At 48.2% G+C, this 14853-nt stretch overlaps 1 protein-coding gene across 3 annotated transcripts in view; it reads right to left on the reverse strand.

The window, feature by feature from the left end:
• Nucleotides 1-14853, reverse strand: part of SERPINE2 (serpin family E member 2) — a 61994-nt gene that overhangs the window by 17790 nt on the left and 29351 nt on the right. For all 3 annotated transcript variants that reach the window (XM_086719760.1, XM_086719759.1, XM_086719758.1), the window contains exons 2-3: nucleotides 7725-8005; nucleotides 4509-4736 (exon numbers count right to left, since the gene is read on the reverse strand). In XM_086719760.1, coding sequence (XP_086575886.1) covers nucleotides 4509-4736; nucleotides 7725-7983 — 487 coding nt within the window. In that variant the 5' untranslated portion in view covers nucleotides 7984-8005. The remainder of the gene's footprint in view (nucleotides 1-4508; nucleotides 4737-7724; nucleotides 8006-14853) is intronic.

A 14853-nucleotide genomic window follows, 5' to 3' on the forward strand; every position in this document is an offset into this window, starting at 1 on the left:
AAGTGATGAAAAATTAGTTCAGAAATTCACTGTAGCTTTTGGCCTTAGCGTATTTAAAAAATACATAGTGCCATAATGTAAATGCTAGTTGTAATTCTTTAAATGGTGAGAGTAAAAATCAATAGTTTCTGAAGAAGCAAGAAGGTCTAATTCAGCAGAGAGAGCTTTAAGTCTGTCTGTCTGTCTGTCTACCTATCTATTTATTTATTGGGGGGAGGGGAGAGAGTGAGGGAGACAGAGGATCCAAAGCAGGCTCTGTGCCAACAGTAGAGAGCCCAATGAGGGGCTCGGACTCACGAACCACGAGATCACGACCTGAGCCAGAGTTGGATGCTTAACCAACGGAGCCACCCGGGTGCCCCGAGAGCTTTAAGTCCTTTTAGATGATGTTCAAGAAGATGCGAATGTGCAATAAACGAATGTTTGGATAAGTCGTGGTAAAGACGCGCACCCAGAGGTTTCCCAGACCCCAGAGGGCTCCGTAAGTTTCATCACGACTCCTTTCTTACACAAGGGGGCACCAACGCTAAGTCAGGACCTGAAGGAAGATACACAGGCCATGAACGGCCATCATTCGACGCAAGGGCGGCCTCCGTCTTGTGGGAAGGAAGTTAGAGCTCTGTGCTTCAGCCACTGCAAGCACCTTAGAGCTCCTGACAGTGAGGGCTGTGTCTTGCCTTTGCTGGGAACATCACCCAGTCCAACCCCTTTGTGCCTTTAGGACACAGCTCCCTCTCTACCTGTAGTAAATGTCCTCTGACCCTCCTCCCCAACTCCCAGGAGTTTCCATAAAGCTCAACACTCGCTGCTGCCATACCCGAGGTATTTTGTGCCGGCCGAATTTAACGTGTCTCTCTCCCCGAGCTGAACCATCAAGTGCACCAGAGCAAGGACCCTGTCGTTCACTTTTGAAACATCAAGCCTGGCTCAGAGCACCCGGGTGGCTCAGTCGGTGGACAATCAGACCTTGGCTCAGGTCATGATTTCGCAGTCTGTGGGTTCAGGACCTGCGTCGGGCTCTGCACTGACGATACAGAGCCTGCTTGGGATTCTCTCGCTCCCTGCCCCTCTCCCACTTGCACGTGCTCTCTCTCACTCCCAAAACAACAAATAAATTTTGTTAAAAGAATCGATCCTAGCTCTGTGTTCGGCACACGATCAGTGCTCAATATGTGTCTAAAGAAGTCTCCTCAGCCCTTTTTGTGGTCATTATGGTAAATAAAGCCTCTGATTGCCACCTGTAGGACTAAGATACAATACAGGGGCATGAAGAAATATTAAGCAACAATACAAAGGTAAGGAACGCATGGTTAGAAGGAGGCCCACGAGGGGCTTGCCATTGCTAACTGCACACGGTGAACGTGCATCACCTGGCCACCCACCCATGCGCCTACTCGGCCACACAGCCACCCACCTACCCACCCACCCATCCGTCGATACACCACCCCTCCATCCACTCCTGGATGCCCACCTGCCATGTGCCAAGTGCTCTTCTAGGTAAGAAAACAAACAAAAATGAGCCCCGCCTTCAAAAAGCTACGGAGAAGACAGAGGTGGATGGAGGCTGGCAGAAATGGCTCGGAAAAGTGTATGCAACAGGAAGAAACACCTCGAAGTAGAAGCGAAGCCATATGAGAGGGGGATCGGATCTGGTCAGTGAGGTTAGGGATGGGTTCCTTGAAGAAGCTGACCAAGTAATAGCTATAGAAACAGCTTACGCTTGTGGAACGTTTAAGTGAGAGGCACTCAACTAAATGCCTTGTGCGTATTACTTACGTTCCCACAAAAACCTTAGTGTCGACGTAATTGTTTTAGTAGGTATCACCATCGTATCTCCATTTTACAGATGAGGACTCTGAGGCACAGGGAGGTTAAGTAACTTGCCCAAGGTTGCACAGCTAGTAAGTGGCAGAACTGACATTCAAACTCGGCGCCTTGCTTTTAACTATCATGCCGTGCACGTGACAAGTGTGAAAATGGACAGGCGTTAACAAGGCACAAGCGGGGAGAACAGTATCCCAGGTGGCCGGATGCAGCGGTGGGGGCTGTGACAGGAGAGAGCACGGTGAGCTGGGGGCTGGACGGGAAGGAAGCGTGCATGGCCGGAGCACAGAGCCTGTGGAAGAGAGGCTGGAGAGGTGGGCAGGGTGGCCCTGGCGGGGTCAGCACCCTATCACAGTGGAAAGAACCTTCCTGTCTGGCTCTCCCACTCCGCAGGGGGCAGGAATCGTCACCTCTATGGGACGGACTGGGCAGTCTTCCGCACATGGAATGTTCGATCTCCAGGATTCTGGGTTCTCCCAGGTAGGTAAGTGCCTCTCAGTGAGGCAGATCACCCCAGGGGCCGTTTGGAAATTTGTAGGAGAGTTTTCAGTGGACTGACAGGTGGCCCGAGAGGTTACTTGCCCTGCAATGTTCACAACAGTCCCACACGCTAAAGAAATGTCCTGCTTCCTGTATAGCTTTCAGACGCCCCACTGGATAGTCACACTGGCAAGAAACTGGCTTACCATCATCTGGGCCCAGAACCTCACTCTTCTTCCCCTGTAAACACAAAGTTATCTGTTTCATGGCACATTTTTAACGTACACCGAATTTTCCGGGTAGGTGACGACGGTGCAAAGCAAAGCGAGTGGAAGCTGTTCTTGTTTTGTTCTGAAATTTACCGAGAGTACCGCACCATTTTAGGAAAGAACTCGCTTCAGAAACACAGGAGGGCAGCTCGTGGTTTTCACATCACCAGCACCCCACGCCTGTCTCTGCCTGTTTTCGTAGCCGTCCGTTCACAATTATTATAAGAATACGACTGCTTCGCTGTTATGTGCTCGGGTGTACTTGTACCCAAGGGCTCACCTGCTGAACCACATACATAAATGAGTTTTGTTTTTCCTTGTATTACAGTTTGGCATTATATTAATTTTTAGAAGTGTCTGTGTACTTGTGCATAGGTTATACGAGCTACGAATCTTGCGGCAGGATGGTGAAGTGAAGAGTCAAAATCTTTGTTTACCAAGAGGTCGGCCAGGTTGAAAAAGCACTGCTGGGGCTCACCACGTCCCCCCCCCCCCAGAGGCAGTGAGCAACTGAGTCAACGTGTGTCCAAGGAGCTTGAACACTGTTAAGCAGCACGCTAATGTGCCTTCCCATGACCCGTCCAGTTGGTAAAGAAGAAGGCTGGCAGGAGCCACTCACAGGCCACGGTCATCCAGCCACCTGGCTCTGAGTGCCAGCAACTTCCTGCCACTGTTCTTAGGCCTCTGGGCCCAGAAAGAACCACCAGACCCTTCACATTTGCAGGTGTCCTGATCGTTTTGCGGTTCTAGGAAGGGAGCCCGGATTGCACTGTCCAAGAGCCTACTGAGAAGGAATGCTGTGGATTTATCAAAACCAGTTCTGGTTCCTCCACCCTCGGGGCACTCCCGGTCCATCTCTTTGCGAGTCTGTCCCACGCCCTCGGACATTCACGTATACAAGCCTGGTCATGGGTGGTGGAGGCAGACTGGGGGAGCATTCGTTTTGATGCAGAATGTTCGGCCCCTCCTTCAGAGATTCTGATACAGGAAGTGGGGGGTCCAGTGACCTGCATTCTAAACAAATGCCCTGGGTAATTCTGACGCAGGCATCCTAGGAACCACACGTTGGGAAACAGGACCCAAGAAGCCAGAGTTTCTTCACGTTCTGTCTTTGGGCCACAATGGAGTCGTTGGGACTACTGAGACTTTCCCGCTTCCACTCTTGCGACCTTAACTCTCCCTCCTATGAAAAACAGGTTCCCCAATCTAGATTTGCAGCCTTAATTTCCTGTTGATCTGGACCCATCTCTACTCCAGAAGATTTCCACCTAGACCTCCAGTTTACAAATTAACAGGTTTAAAACACCCACGTTAGACATTTCCTCAGCTTAATGAGAGGAGAAATGCACGCAAACAAGCAATCATTATACAGCGTGGAAAGTGCTATAATGAAGGGGCTTAGGAAACGCAGACTCGTATGCCAATGGTAAGCAGAGACGAGGCACCGACTTCCTGGAGGCGACGGCAGCGAGAGAGAGAAGCAAGGGGAGCAAGGAGAGAGATCAGTCTCGAACCTCGCAGGGGGAGAGGGGCATTCCAGGCAAAGGGAACAACAGATGCGAAAGTGGGAAGGACTGAGCGACTGAACCTTCAGAACAGGCCAGGGCCTGCGGGCAAGGCCTCTGGAGAGGCGACGCAGGGGGGACAGAGGAGAGTCCGTGGGGCTGGACTCTGCTCTGTTGCCCCTGCCACAGGGAGAAAGACCCCAGAGAGTACCGTGAGTCGTGGCACCAAGAAAGGGGAAGGAAGGTAGACGGAGTCAGGGCACCTCCTAAGAGAGGAAAGACAGACCAGCCGGCTGGGGCCAGGCGTTTCGCAATGGGAGGACCATGGGACAGGCAGACACCAGCTAGAATCTTAGGAGCCCAACGCACGCTTTCACTCACAAAGTATAAAATGGCACCCAGTGGTTCCCAGGGAATTGAGGCCACTCACCCCTGGTTTCGTTTCTAACCCACACGTTGATGGAGTCACAGGCAGAGGCTGGATCGTCAAAGTCCACATTCTGGACTTCGCACTGAAACACGTCCTTGTTCCTCGTAACGAAAGGCACTTCCATTTTAGAGCCGTTCTTCACAAACACTGCATTGGCCACCGTCACGATGTCTTTATTCTTCTTGGAGACGATGGCCTTGTTGATCTTCTTTAACACTTTACCGACTCCTGGAGGGGAAGTGGGAAGATGTAGCCACGTTTCCACAAGACTTTAGACAAGCTACGTTTTTGTTTAAGATCTCTTTCTTTGTATGGCAACCGACAACAGTACAGACAAGATAAGCCTCAGCAGCAAGAGACTATGCCTTTTGCTTTCTCAGTGGCCGTGTGTTAAGAAAAGGGGAAGGAGGGTAAAATTATTAGCAGTTCTTAAAAATCAGTGGTGCTTCCACCATCAAAACAGCATATTTGAGGCATCTCAACACCTTCCCCACATACACTTGGTCCTCCTGGGAGACTTTTCTGGTGCCAAGTCAATAGGAAGACTGGCAAGTTCTTCTTTATGTAGCCATGGGGGAATAAATCCAAGGAATCTTCCACCATGGGGGAATAAATCCAAGGGATCTTACTAATTCACTCTCTTTTTCTTTTTCTTTTTTTTTTTAATTTTTTTTTTTCCAACGTTTATTTATTTTTGGGACAGAGAGAGACAGAGCATGAACGGGGGAGGGGCAGAGAGAGAGGGAGACACAGAATCGGAAACAGGCTCCAGGCTCCGAGCCATCAGCCCAGAGCCTGACGCGGGGCTCGAACTCCCGGACCGCGAGATCGTGACCTGGCTGAAGTCGGACGCTTAACCGACTGCGCCACCCAGGCGCCCCTCTCTTTTTCTTTCTTAACTACCTTTAGTGCTATTTCCTTTCCTGCCAAAGATCTAACAATGTGATCTCGTTTTTCTATTTTGGAAAAAAAAAATGAATAAAGCATTAGAAAGACTACAAAAAATTGTCATGTGCCACCATCCAAGAATAGTGTGATTTTTACTTGATATCAAGCTCAAAAAGCAAGGGGATTAATTTTGTGGCAATGTAAGCTTTATCTTACACGAGCCATTCACACAGGCTCCATTTGGTTTCAGAACATGGAAAAGAAGCAAGTAAATCATAAGGATGAAATGTGCGAGCTCTAGAGGGAGCTCAAATTACAGAGCCTTGGGTTCCTCGCTTGGGGTCCTTTCAAAATGACACCGTCCTAAAACAGCCTGCAGGGTCACGGTGACAGTCTCCTAGAGAGCTGATGTGTCACACGCTCAGAGGGTCTCTTCTCCAGATCCCTTAAATAAGGGTAGGGGAAGTCTGCCATTGTGCACAAGGAGGCAACCCTCTGGCTCCTTGTTTGGCCTCTCATGACCCCACCCTGTGCGCTGTTCTGTGGGGAAGGCCCGGTGGGAGTGAGCAGGCCTACTTCATCGGTAAGGGAAGAGCAGAGGCCAAGTCCCAGAGCCCGTCCCTTCTGGCCACACTGCCTCCTGCACACACCCCAATCTCCGGCCAGGAAAAGACGGGTGTAGATTTCACTCCACTGCCCCAAACCGTTCTGCCTCTGTCCTCACTAAGAGGACACCTGAGTTCTCAGGGGCTGAGCCCGAACTAGGGCCTGGAAAACCACTCAGCCTCCCCGAAAGAGTTCGTCCTGCCACCGAAATCACGTTCTATAACACAACTAACTGCTAGTGATTTGGGAGAAGGAGAGGGTGGGGGAAGGACACCACCGACAGGCAACATCGGCAAGAACTTGAGAAATATCGCTTAAAACGAACGTGGCTCAGCATTAACACAAACGACAAAAATCCAGTCGCTGCCTTGGAAAGGTACTGGCTGGCAGGGTCTGGATGGCCCTGGTAACGGCCATAAATTCAAGCGGTGATTCGCCACGAAGCTATAAATCACCAAGAGTTTGCTGAACTTCCAAGCAAGCGGCGGAACTGGGATCGTTCCAAGTATTAAGCCCTGCCATGCTTCCGACAGGTGATCAGACTGCAGACTCATGCAAAATTGAAGGCCACGTAAATAGAGCAGGGTGTCCCAGCATCTGGTGCTGGCAGCTCGGAGGCTACATTGAACACAACAGCCAACTGAGGGCGGAGGGGGGCGGGGGGGGGGGGTGGGGACGGGGACGGAGGGAGGCACGGAGCGCTTGACCCCTGACCCCAGCTTGCCTTCCTCTCCGCCGAGTCTCAGACGTCAATGCAGTCAAGAGTCCTAGAACTTTATGGCTGACAGGAGTGGAAGAACAGGGAAAGGGACGCTCCCTCGTTCTCCAAAATAGTAAGGAAGACTTCCACATGCAAAGCGACTGGCTCGAGGTCATGGTGCACGGTGACCTCTGGGGCCCCTTCTGCTCCCTCACACACGGCACCCGGCCCAGAGGCTGGTGGAGGGTGGGCTCTGGGAGAGGATATGTGAACTGGAGCGACAAGGCCACAGGGCTGGGAGACAGAGACGCTTACGTCGATGTGGGAAATTCAAAGCAATTCAAACCTTTTCCATCGGGCTTTACTGACAAAAATTCCTTCCGTTTTTTTTTTTTTATTCTGAAATACGGACAGATTCAGAGGAAGCTGCAAAACAATGGACGGGGTGGTCCCATGGGCCTTTTCGATCAGTCTCCCCCAGTGGTAGCAGCCCGTGTGGCTATGGCACAGCATCACGACCTGGAAACTGCCGTGGGTACAGTGCACCCAGCCCATGCACACCACACGTGTTTTACGTTCCCGGCACCTGTGTGTGTGCGTGTCGCTCTCTGCATGGCTGCCACTCACTGAGATTCATGAGGTCACCAGCACAGTTAAGACCCAGAAAGGTGCCATCGCTAGGAGGCTCCCCCGTGCTGCCCTCCACGGCCACGGCCGCCCACTTCCCCAGCTCACCACCGTGAGGTTTAGCCCAAGGCACCGTGGAGGCGGGGCAGGTGGGAAGCTTTCTTGTTAGAGATGAAGTACACTAGGGCACGGAGAGATCACGTGACTGACCCAAAGCCCCAGGGCTAGAGAAGAGACCAGAATCCAGTTCTCCTAACTTCTAGCACTGCTAACATCTGTCCTTTAGAGGAGACAGCCCTAAGTCCCAGAACGGTACCAGCGAAACCCCTCCAGATGCATGACTCCCTTGAGGGCCACCCCCCACCCCCCCCCACCACAGCCCGGAGTGCACGCACCGTTCACGCCGTATCTCATCACCATGGTGAGCTGCTTCTTAGTCCTGCCGTCGGCTCCCAGCTGAAGCATCCCCAGGACGGACGCAATCCCATGGGGGGACACGACCACATTGTCAAGAGGCCGGGATTTGATAATCTGATTGAAAACCTGGATTCCTGTGTCGGAGCCTAATTCCTCCAGAGATAGGGGGTTGAACTGGGAGCACACAGAGGGCAAAGTCACTGTGGCCACAAGAAAGAAGGGGAAATGCCAGTTCATGGTTCCTTCCGGCAAGGACAACCTGAAAAATAAGATCAAAACGATACGTGACTTCCTAAGTGATCACTTTTGGGGGGACTACTTTGTATTCAACCTGGTAGGATTTAATACACCCCGTATAACTGAGTGCCCTGTTAATTTACCTGAAATATGAGAGTGTAGCTGAAATCAGTTGCTGCTGTATTTTCTAAAGGGGAGGAGGGGCGGGGGGAGGGAGGGAGCCCCCATCTGGCAGGTTCCCAACTATGTGCCAGACACCAATCAGACAACCACCCTTCATCCAACGGACGCAGTATTTAATCAAGAAGTACGGCATGCCAGGCCCTTTTTGAAGCACTGGGCAAACAATTAGAAACAATGGACGAGACCCCGGCCTTCCTGGAGTTTCCTTTCCAGAGGGGAGACAGAAAAGAAACCAGTAGGCGGTAACTTCAGAGAGGGATCAGGGCCGTGGTGATAAAACACAGTGTGCACGCAAACGGAGGACAAGTTGGGGACGACAGGAGATGGGTCACGGAAGACACCTCTGCTGAGGGGACACGTGTGAGGGGAGTCCTGAATGAGACAGAAGTATGCCCCACCCCCCACCAGCGCACGGCCATACAGGAGACAGTTCAGGGGGGACGTGAGGAGGAAGAGGGCCCACATCCCCAAAGGCCCATAGACCCTAGGATGTATGGCTCTTGGATTTCATTCTACGGTCACAAGAGGTGATGGGCATTGAGGAGGGCACCTGTTGGGATGAGCACCGGGTGTTGTATGGAAACCAATTTGACAATAAATTTTATATTAAAAAAAAACAAAGTCACAAGAAACCACGGGAGGGTTTAAAAAAAGGGAGTGAATCCCTCGGGTCACTATGATTACTTTATAACCATATGTCCTTGTTTTAATTTTTTAAATTTTTTTATTTATTATTATTATTATTGTTTTTTTACCACAAGCATGTTATTTCTTAAAGGACTGCTAATTACAATAAATTTATGGGGCACCTGGGTAGCTCAGTGGGTTAAGTGTCCAACTCTTGATCTTGGCTTAGGTCATGATCTCATCTTTTGGAAGATCGAACTCCACGTCGGGCTCTGTGCTGACAGAGCCTGCTTGGGATTCTCTCTCTCCCTGTCTCTGTCCCTCCCCTGCTCACGTTCTCTCTCTCTCTCTCAAAATAAATAAACACTTAGAAATAAAAACAAATTTAAGTGACACCCTTAAATCTACAATAAGGCAGAACAATTGGTAAATATATCAATTGTGAGAATGGCACTGTTTACAGAGATACTCTCAATTACAGTGATTTGTTGGAAATACGAGTTCTTCCTTGATTACCACTCGCTGAGCTCCCTTTGGCTGTGACAAGTAAGAGGTAGGAAATTTACATGTTTATGGAAAAGCAAATACTTTCATTTTAAATGAGGACTTAACAGAGGAAGTCGGCCAAACAAAAGCAGAATTTGGGATGTGGCTAATTTGATTCCTGCCTTGGAGACCCAAGCTTGCCGAGAAGCCAATTTGTCCTCCTGTCACGTGCATTTACGTGTGAGAGGTGGGGGATGTCTGCAGAGAACAAGAAAGAGAGGGGGGCCTTTTAGGAGATGGAGGCCTTGGAGTGGAGGGGAATAAGGTCTGTGTGCTCCAGACAGAGGGTCCCTGGAGCATTAGGCAGAGCTGGCATTGGCTGTTTCCTTGTCTTCCTTTGGACGCATCTGTCCTTGCTTCCCACTCCAGGACATAGTAGATGTTCAATAAATACACGTGGGGTTAAACCTGATGGCTTATATACTTTCTATTTTTGCTAATTGTTTTTTATTGCATCAAAATAATGTCTACTGAATGTGCCTACGACAGTGATCGTGTTTAGTCCTGAGCTCCGAACACTTTCCAAGGAGAGTGAAATTCACTGGGCTGGGGACAGGACTGCCATCAAAAGCAGACTTCGGCACCTGCACCCCCAAACCTCACCCAGGCCCACGAGGTGAACCACTAAGACCATCATTCGAGGGGATGTTGCAATTTTCTCATATATTGTGAAACAATCATGTTTTTAAAAATTTAGAACACTTGAGAGTTTCTCCAGGGCTTAATTGTAAAATAATTGTGTTAAGACAGCCTGTCTAAATTCAAAACATGTAAGTGACCTACATACGCTCCTACTTGGGGCTTTCCTATGGCCAGCGTGGCCTATTTTGACTTTGGCACCTAGGACTGGCTCTAATGCCATGACAATCCCCTGAGTTTCTCTCAGCCTGTTGGACGCTGGAGAGCTTCCAAATGCTGACTACGGAGGCTTTACTCATCTCATCTAAAAATTAGACACTGTGTCCTCCTGTCCTCCCTCCCTGCCTTCTTTCTGGAAATAAATCTCATGTTTATTTTTTTAATTGTTTTTTTAATTTTATTTTTGAGAGACAGAGAGAGAGAGAGAGAGAGAGAGAGAGAGAAAGCAGGGGAGGGGCACAGAGAGAGGGAGACACAGAATCTGAAGCAGGCTCCAGGCTCTGAGCTGTCAGCACAGAGCCTGACGTGGGGCTCGAACCCACAAACCACAAGATCGTGACCTGAGCCGAAGTCGGACCCTTAACCGACTGAGCCACCCAGGTGCCCCAAAAATCTCCTCTTTAAAACTTAATATACCGCAAAGCCTTTCCAAGTACACCATGATCTGTACACTCTTTGTCACAAATGGTCAAATCTCGTAACTGGCCCCAACTTCATCAATCTCAATTGTTGACTCTTCCGTTATAGTCTATTCTGACGTTACCTTCAGTATGCCTAATCTCTACTCCCCAAGCCTCCCAAAGAAATCCTCCGGATTGGCAAAGGCTTGAATAAATATTTGAATCTGCACACTCATCAAGGACCTCAAATTGCTTTTGCCTCTGGTAGCTTAAAGTTGATTCACCCGCATATTACAATTTATGTAGACGACTGTAAAACAGGTAGAAAGGATCAGTAAGAGAGAAAAATATTTAACAGCTCCAATGCCTTGGAGTCAGCAAGGATAGTCTCCCAAATAAATAGCCATCTTATTTGGCAGAATTTTGCTTGGTTATGACTTTCTGCTAGAAGAAGAGCTTCATTATGAAGTGGGGGACGGCTGCCATGAGTGTTTTTCTTGGGTTTCTGGGACTTGGGACGTTTTTGAGAGATGTCTATGTGCAGTTTCATAACAGTGTCCTGGGACAGTGTCAGAGCTGTGCAGGACTTGGAATAAGAGCTATTTTTGATTGATGTTCTGGGCACAACTTCTTCTTGGCCTCAGTTTCTGAGGCTAAATGCTCCCTCGTTTAAGCTCACCTGGCTTACGTACACGTCTGAGACTGAGTTTTCACTCCTCTCCAAAGTTCAGTAGCCAGGAGAGGAGGTGCTGACCGATAAATCACTTTGGCTTATAAAATTCTTAGCTGATAGAGATTCATGTCCAAATAGACCATCTTTTACATGAACTAACCGCTGAACTTAATCAGGCTGTAAAATGCTTACTCTCTACGACAAGCAGCGTCTCCTTATGGAAAGAACACAGTAACCTCCTGTTTATTTGTAAGAGAAATTACACTGCAAGCGCTTTCAAGTAAGGGAGAAAGAATAAAGCTGTTGCCCAAATGTATTACATAGCATCGGTATGGAAGGTCAGAAATCTGTTTAAATGTTTCCATTTCTTGAGTACTCTTTTCATAACACTAAAAACAAAACAACACAACAAAAAAACCAAGAGTCTGTTTTAGGCCATTTTTAGAGGGAGATCATAAACCTATAAATAAAGCCAACAGCCCAGCCATATCATTTCAAATGTGGGCTTCTCTTTTCCCACCTACTTCTAGTTTCTCTCACTCCAAATCTTTCCTTTCCAGGGTCAGGGATGTTTTGAAAGTACAGTAAAACCATGGATAGTGAATAACTGGTTCTGCGAGAGTTCCACAAGACGAGCAAACATTTCTAATAAATTGTAACTTGATAAACGAGCCACGTCTCGCAATCCGAGTAGTACGTGATGCTGAATGTCACGTGAGCACAGCTGAGCCAATGGTTCGCGAAATTTGCTTTGATATACGAGTGCCTTGGATTACAGGCATGTATCTGGAATGAATTATGGTCACAAACCAAGGTTTTACTGCAATTGGGTACTGCTTTGAGCTTTAAGTGAGACCGAGCGAAGTAAATAAGCTGGTTTTTACAAATGCCGGACTCACTGTGCATCCGTACATGCAGCAAGGTCTCCCCGAGTAGGGGTGGACATCAGAGAAACCGACCGTCCACAGACGCCGTGGCTTCGACCATCACGTCCACACTGGCGATGCTCATATCTGCACCTCGATTCCCCAACCCCCTGCACAGTGTCAGTGCCATATTCTCATCTATTTGCTGCCTACGTTCACCTGACTGTTCAGAACATTATCTTGGCCTGAAAAATCCTCTGTAGGCGGATTATGGAGAAGCCACTGGGCGGTGAAGTCCACCAGCTTTCCTCCTAAAGGTCTTGGCCTTGGCCTTGCCCATGCTCATGTCTTTCTTCTCTTCCTTGCTCTCCACCTGGTGACCGCCATTGCCCCCCACCCCCAACTCCTTCCGTGGCCTGTGGGAGGCTTCCCCTGATTGCCCCAGATGGGTCTGTTCTCCCCCTTCCCTGAATTTCCACAGGATTTCCTATCCGCACCTTTCATTTTGTTTTCCAAGTAGGCCCCCCACCCCCCACGAGACCGGAAGCTCACAGAAAGCAGGGCCACGGGCCTGCATGTCCGCAGGGTCTCACGTAGGGCCTTCCCGGCGGTCGTCACTAAGTCAAAGGTTGACTCGTGGGACTAATCCAGCTGTTCCAGTGTTTGGTGTGGAATAAAAGGCACTTTGAAAGTATTTTAAGCAACTGTGAGTTAGAAGGTATCACTTACAATCTAGATTTAGAGCTGTTCTCAGGAAAAACGAAAATGAATAGGACCCTGGGCCCTCATGCCCATGGCGAGCATCTGGCCTATGTAGTGACCACCTCTAGGGGCTGGGTGTGGGTTTCCTACGTGCCCAGCTGCATAGTCTACTGGTTCCCACTGGTCACCACCTCTTACATCACTTCTCCAGGCTGTGAAAAAGCGCTTGTAGCCAGACCCCTGCAGTGAATGAGTGAATGATTAAGCAATGGCAGATTCACCCAGCCGGTCACAGAACACGAAGCTTATTTTCAACCTAACGGTCTTTTTTTTTTCTTTTTCTTTTTCTTTTTCTTTTTTTACAAAATAAAACCTACCTTACATACAATACCTGAGCAAAAGATAAATAAAATAGTATCTGTCAGCTCAAATGATAAATCATATGAGATCTGTCAGCTCTATTTAGCGTAACAAATAAGATGTACACAAACAGTTTCGGGGGAAAATACTAGAAGACTCTTCTGGCTCCCATTCTTGGCCAGAGGATTCACATCTGTTTTAGGAGGCCCCAGGAGTATCTAATAAACGGCAAGCATTCCATCCCTTCTCATTCTCTAAAATATGTTTCAAGCGATATATTTTTATAACAGGTATGGATCAAAATCTTCAGGTCATGAAAGATTTCAAATATATGAAAAATAATGTAAATCCCTAGTACCCAACACCCAGAGAAAATGGTGATCAACTCGTGACTTATTTTATTTCTTCTAAAATCGACAACTGTTTTGAAGCCAATTCTGGACATCATCGTATTCAAAATACCTTCAACATATACTCCAGACCTAGGGAATATATGTGTATATATACACAGTACCATTGTCCCACTCAAAAATTAGTGACTATTATGTTAATATCTAGCCAGTGTTCAATTTTTTTTTATAGTTTATTTGAATCGGGATCTAAATAAACTCCACACATTACAACAGGTTGACAGATCTCTTGCCTTTTAAAAAATCTTAACCCCAGTTGCTTTATTAACTTTTTCCTCTGAACTTTTTTTTGTTGAAGAAACCGGGGGTCTTCGGTAGAGTCTCCCCACAGTCTCGATTTTGCTAATGGCATTCGTGTGACGCTGCTTGACAGGTTCCTCTGTCTTCTGTACTTCCTGTAAGTTTTGTAGTTAGACCTAGAGCAGGGGTCTGCAAACTCCTGCGCCTGAGCTGGCCACACGTTTTGTCTAGGGCTACACTGAGCTCCTGCAGCAAGTTGAAAAGAGTTGCCCAGTTGCAACACGGACTGTTCGGCCAGCAAAGCCAGAAACATCTACCTGGCCCTTTACAGAAGGTTTGCCACTTCTACTCTAGAGGCTGATCAGTTTTTTTTTTGTTTTTTGTTTTGCAAGAATGTCGCACAGGGGTATTGTAAGCAGGAGGAGAAAGTGGCCACATGGCTCTTTTTTGTGAGGTTAGAAGCTGCTGGTGATCATCGTCTAAGTGCATTGTTTCATTAGGGGTTGCCAAATGATGCTATTGTAGTGCTAACTTTATTAGTTGGGTACTTCTATAAAAAGACATTTTCCATTCCAAATTCGGTATCCTGAGGTTCAGCTTGTAGAGCAAAGGCAGGATGAATGCTAGATTCACCCCTTAGATCGTTCTTTAAATGATGAATTGGTTACCCTGCATCTCAGAGCTGACCAGAGGAGGGGTCTTGTTTGTTTGCTTAGTATAATTGTGGACTTACATTTTTCAACATATTCTAAGGATCTTGATCCACTGAAATTGTATTCTTTTTCTCTGATGCTCAAAATGAGCCTCGTCAGGTTGAGCACCTGAGCCTTTCATAGGACCTCACAGTCCCAACAGCTTCCTTGTTTTCTGCTTTGACGAGATATTGCAGGCCCATTCTGCACCCTTCCTGCCCCAAGTAGAATCAGCCACTTCTCAACGGAGCTCTGGTTCCTCTTGGCGAGCGAGAGTATTTAGAGACCATCTGAGTATCCTCACCGAATAAA

The sequence above is a fragment of the Puma concolor genome, chromosome C1 (genome assembly GCF_028749965.1).
Source record: "Puma concolor isolate L17-30 chromosome C1, mPumCon1.1.hap2, whole genome shotgun sequence".
Lineage (NCBI taxonomy): Eukaryota > Metazoa > Chordata > Mammalia > Carnivora > Felidae > Puma > Puma concolor.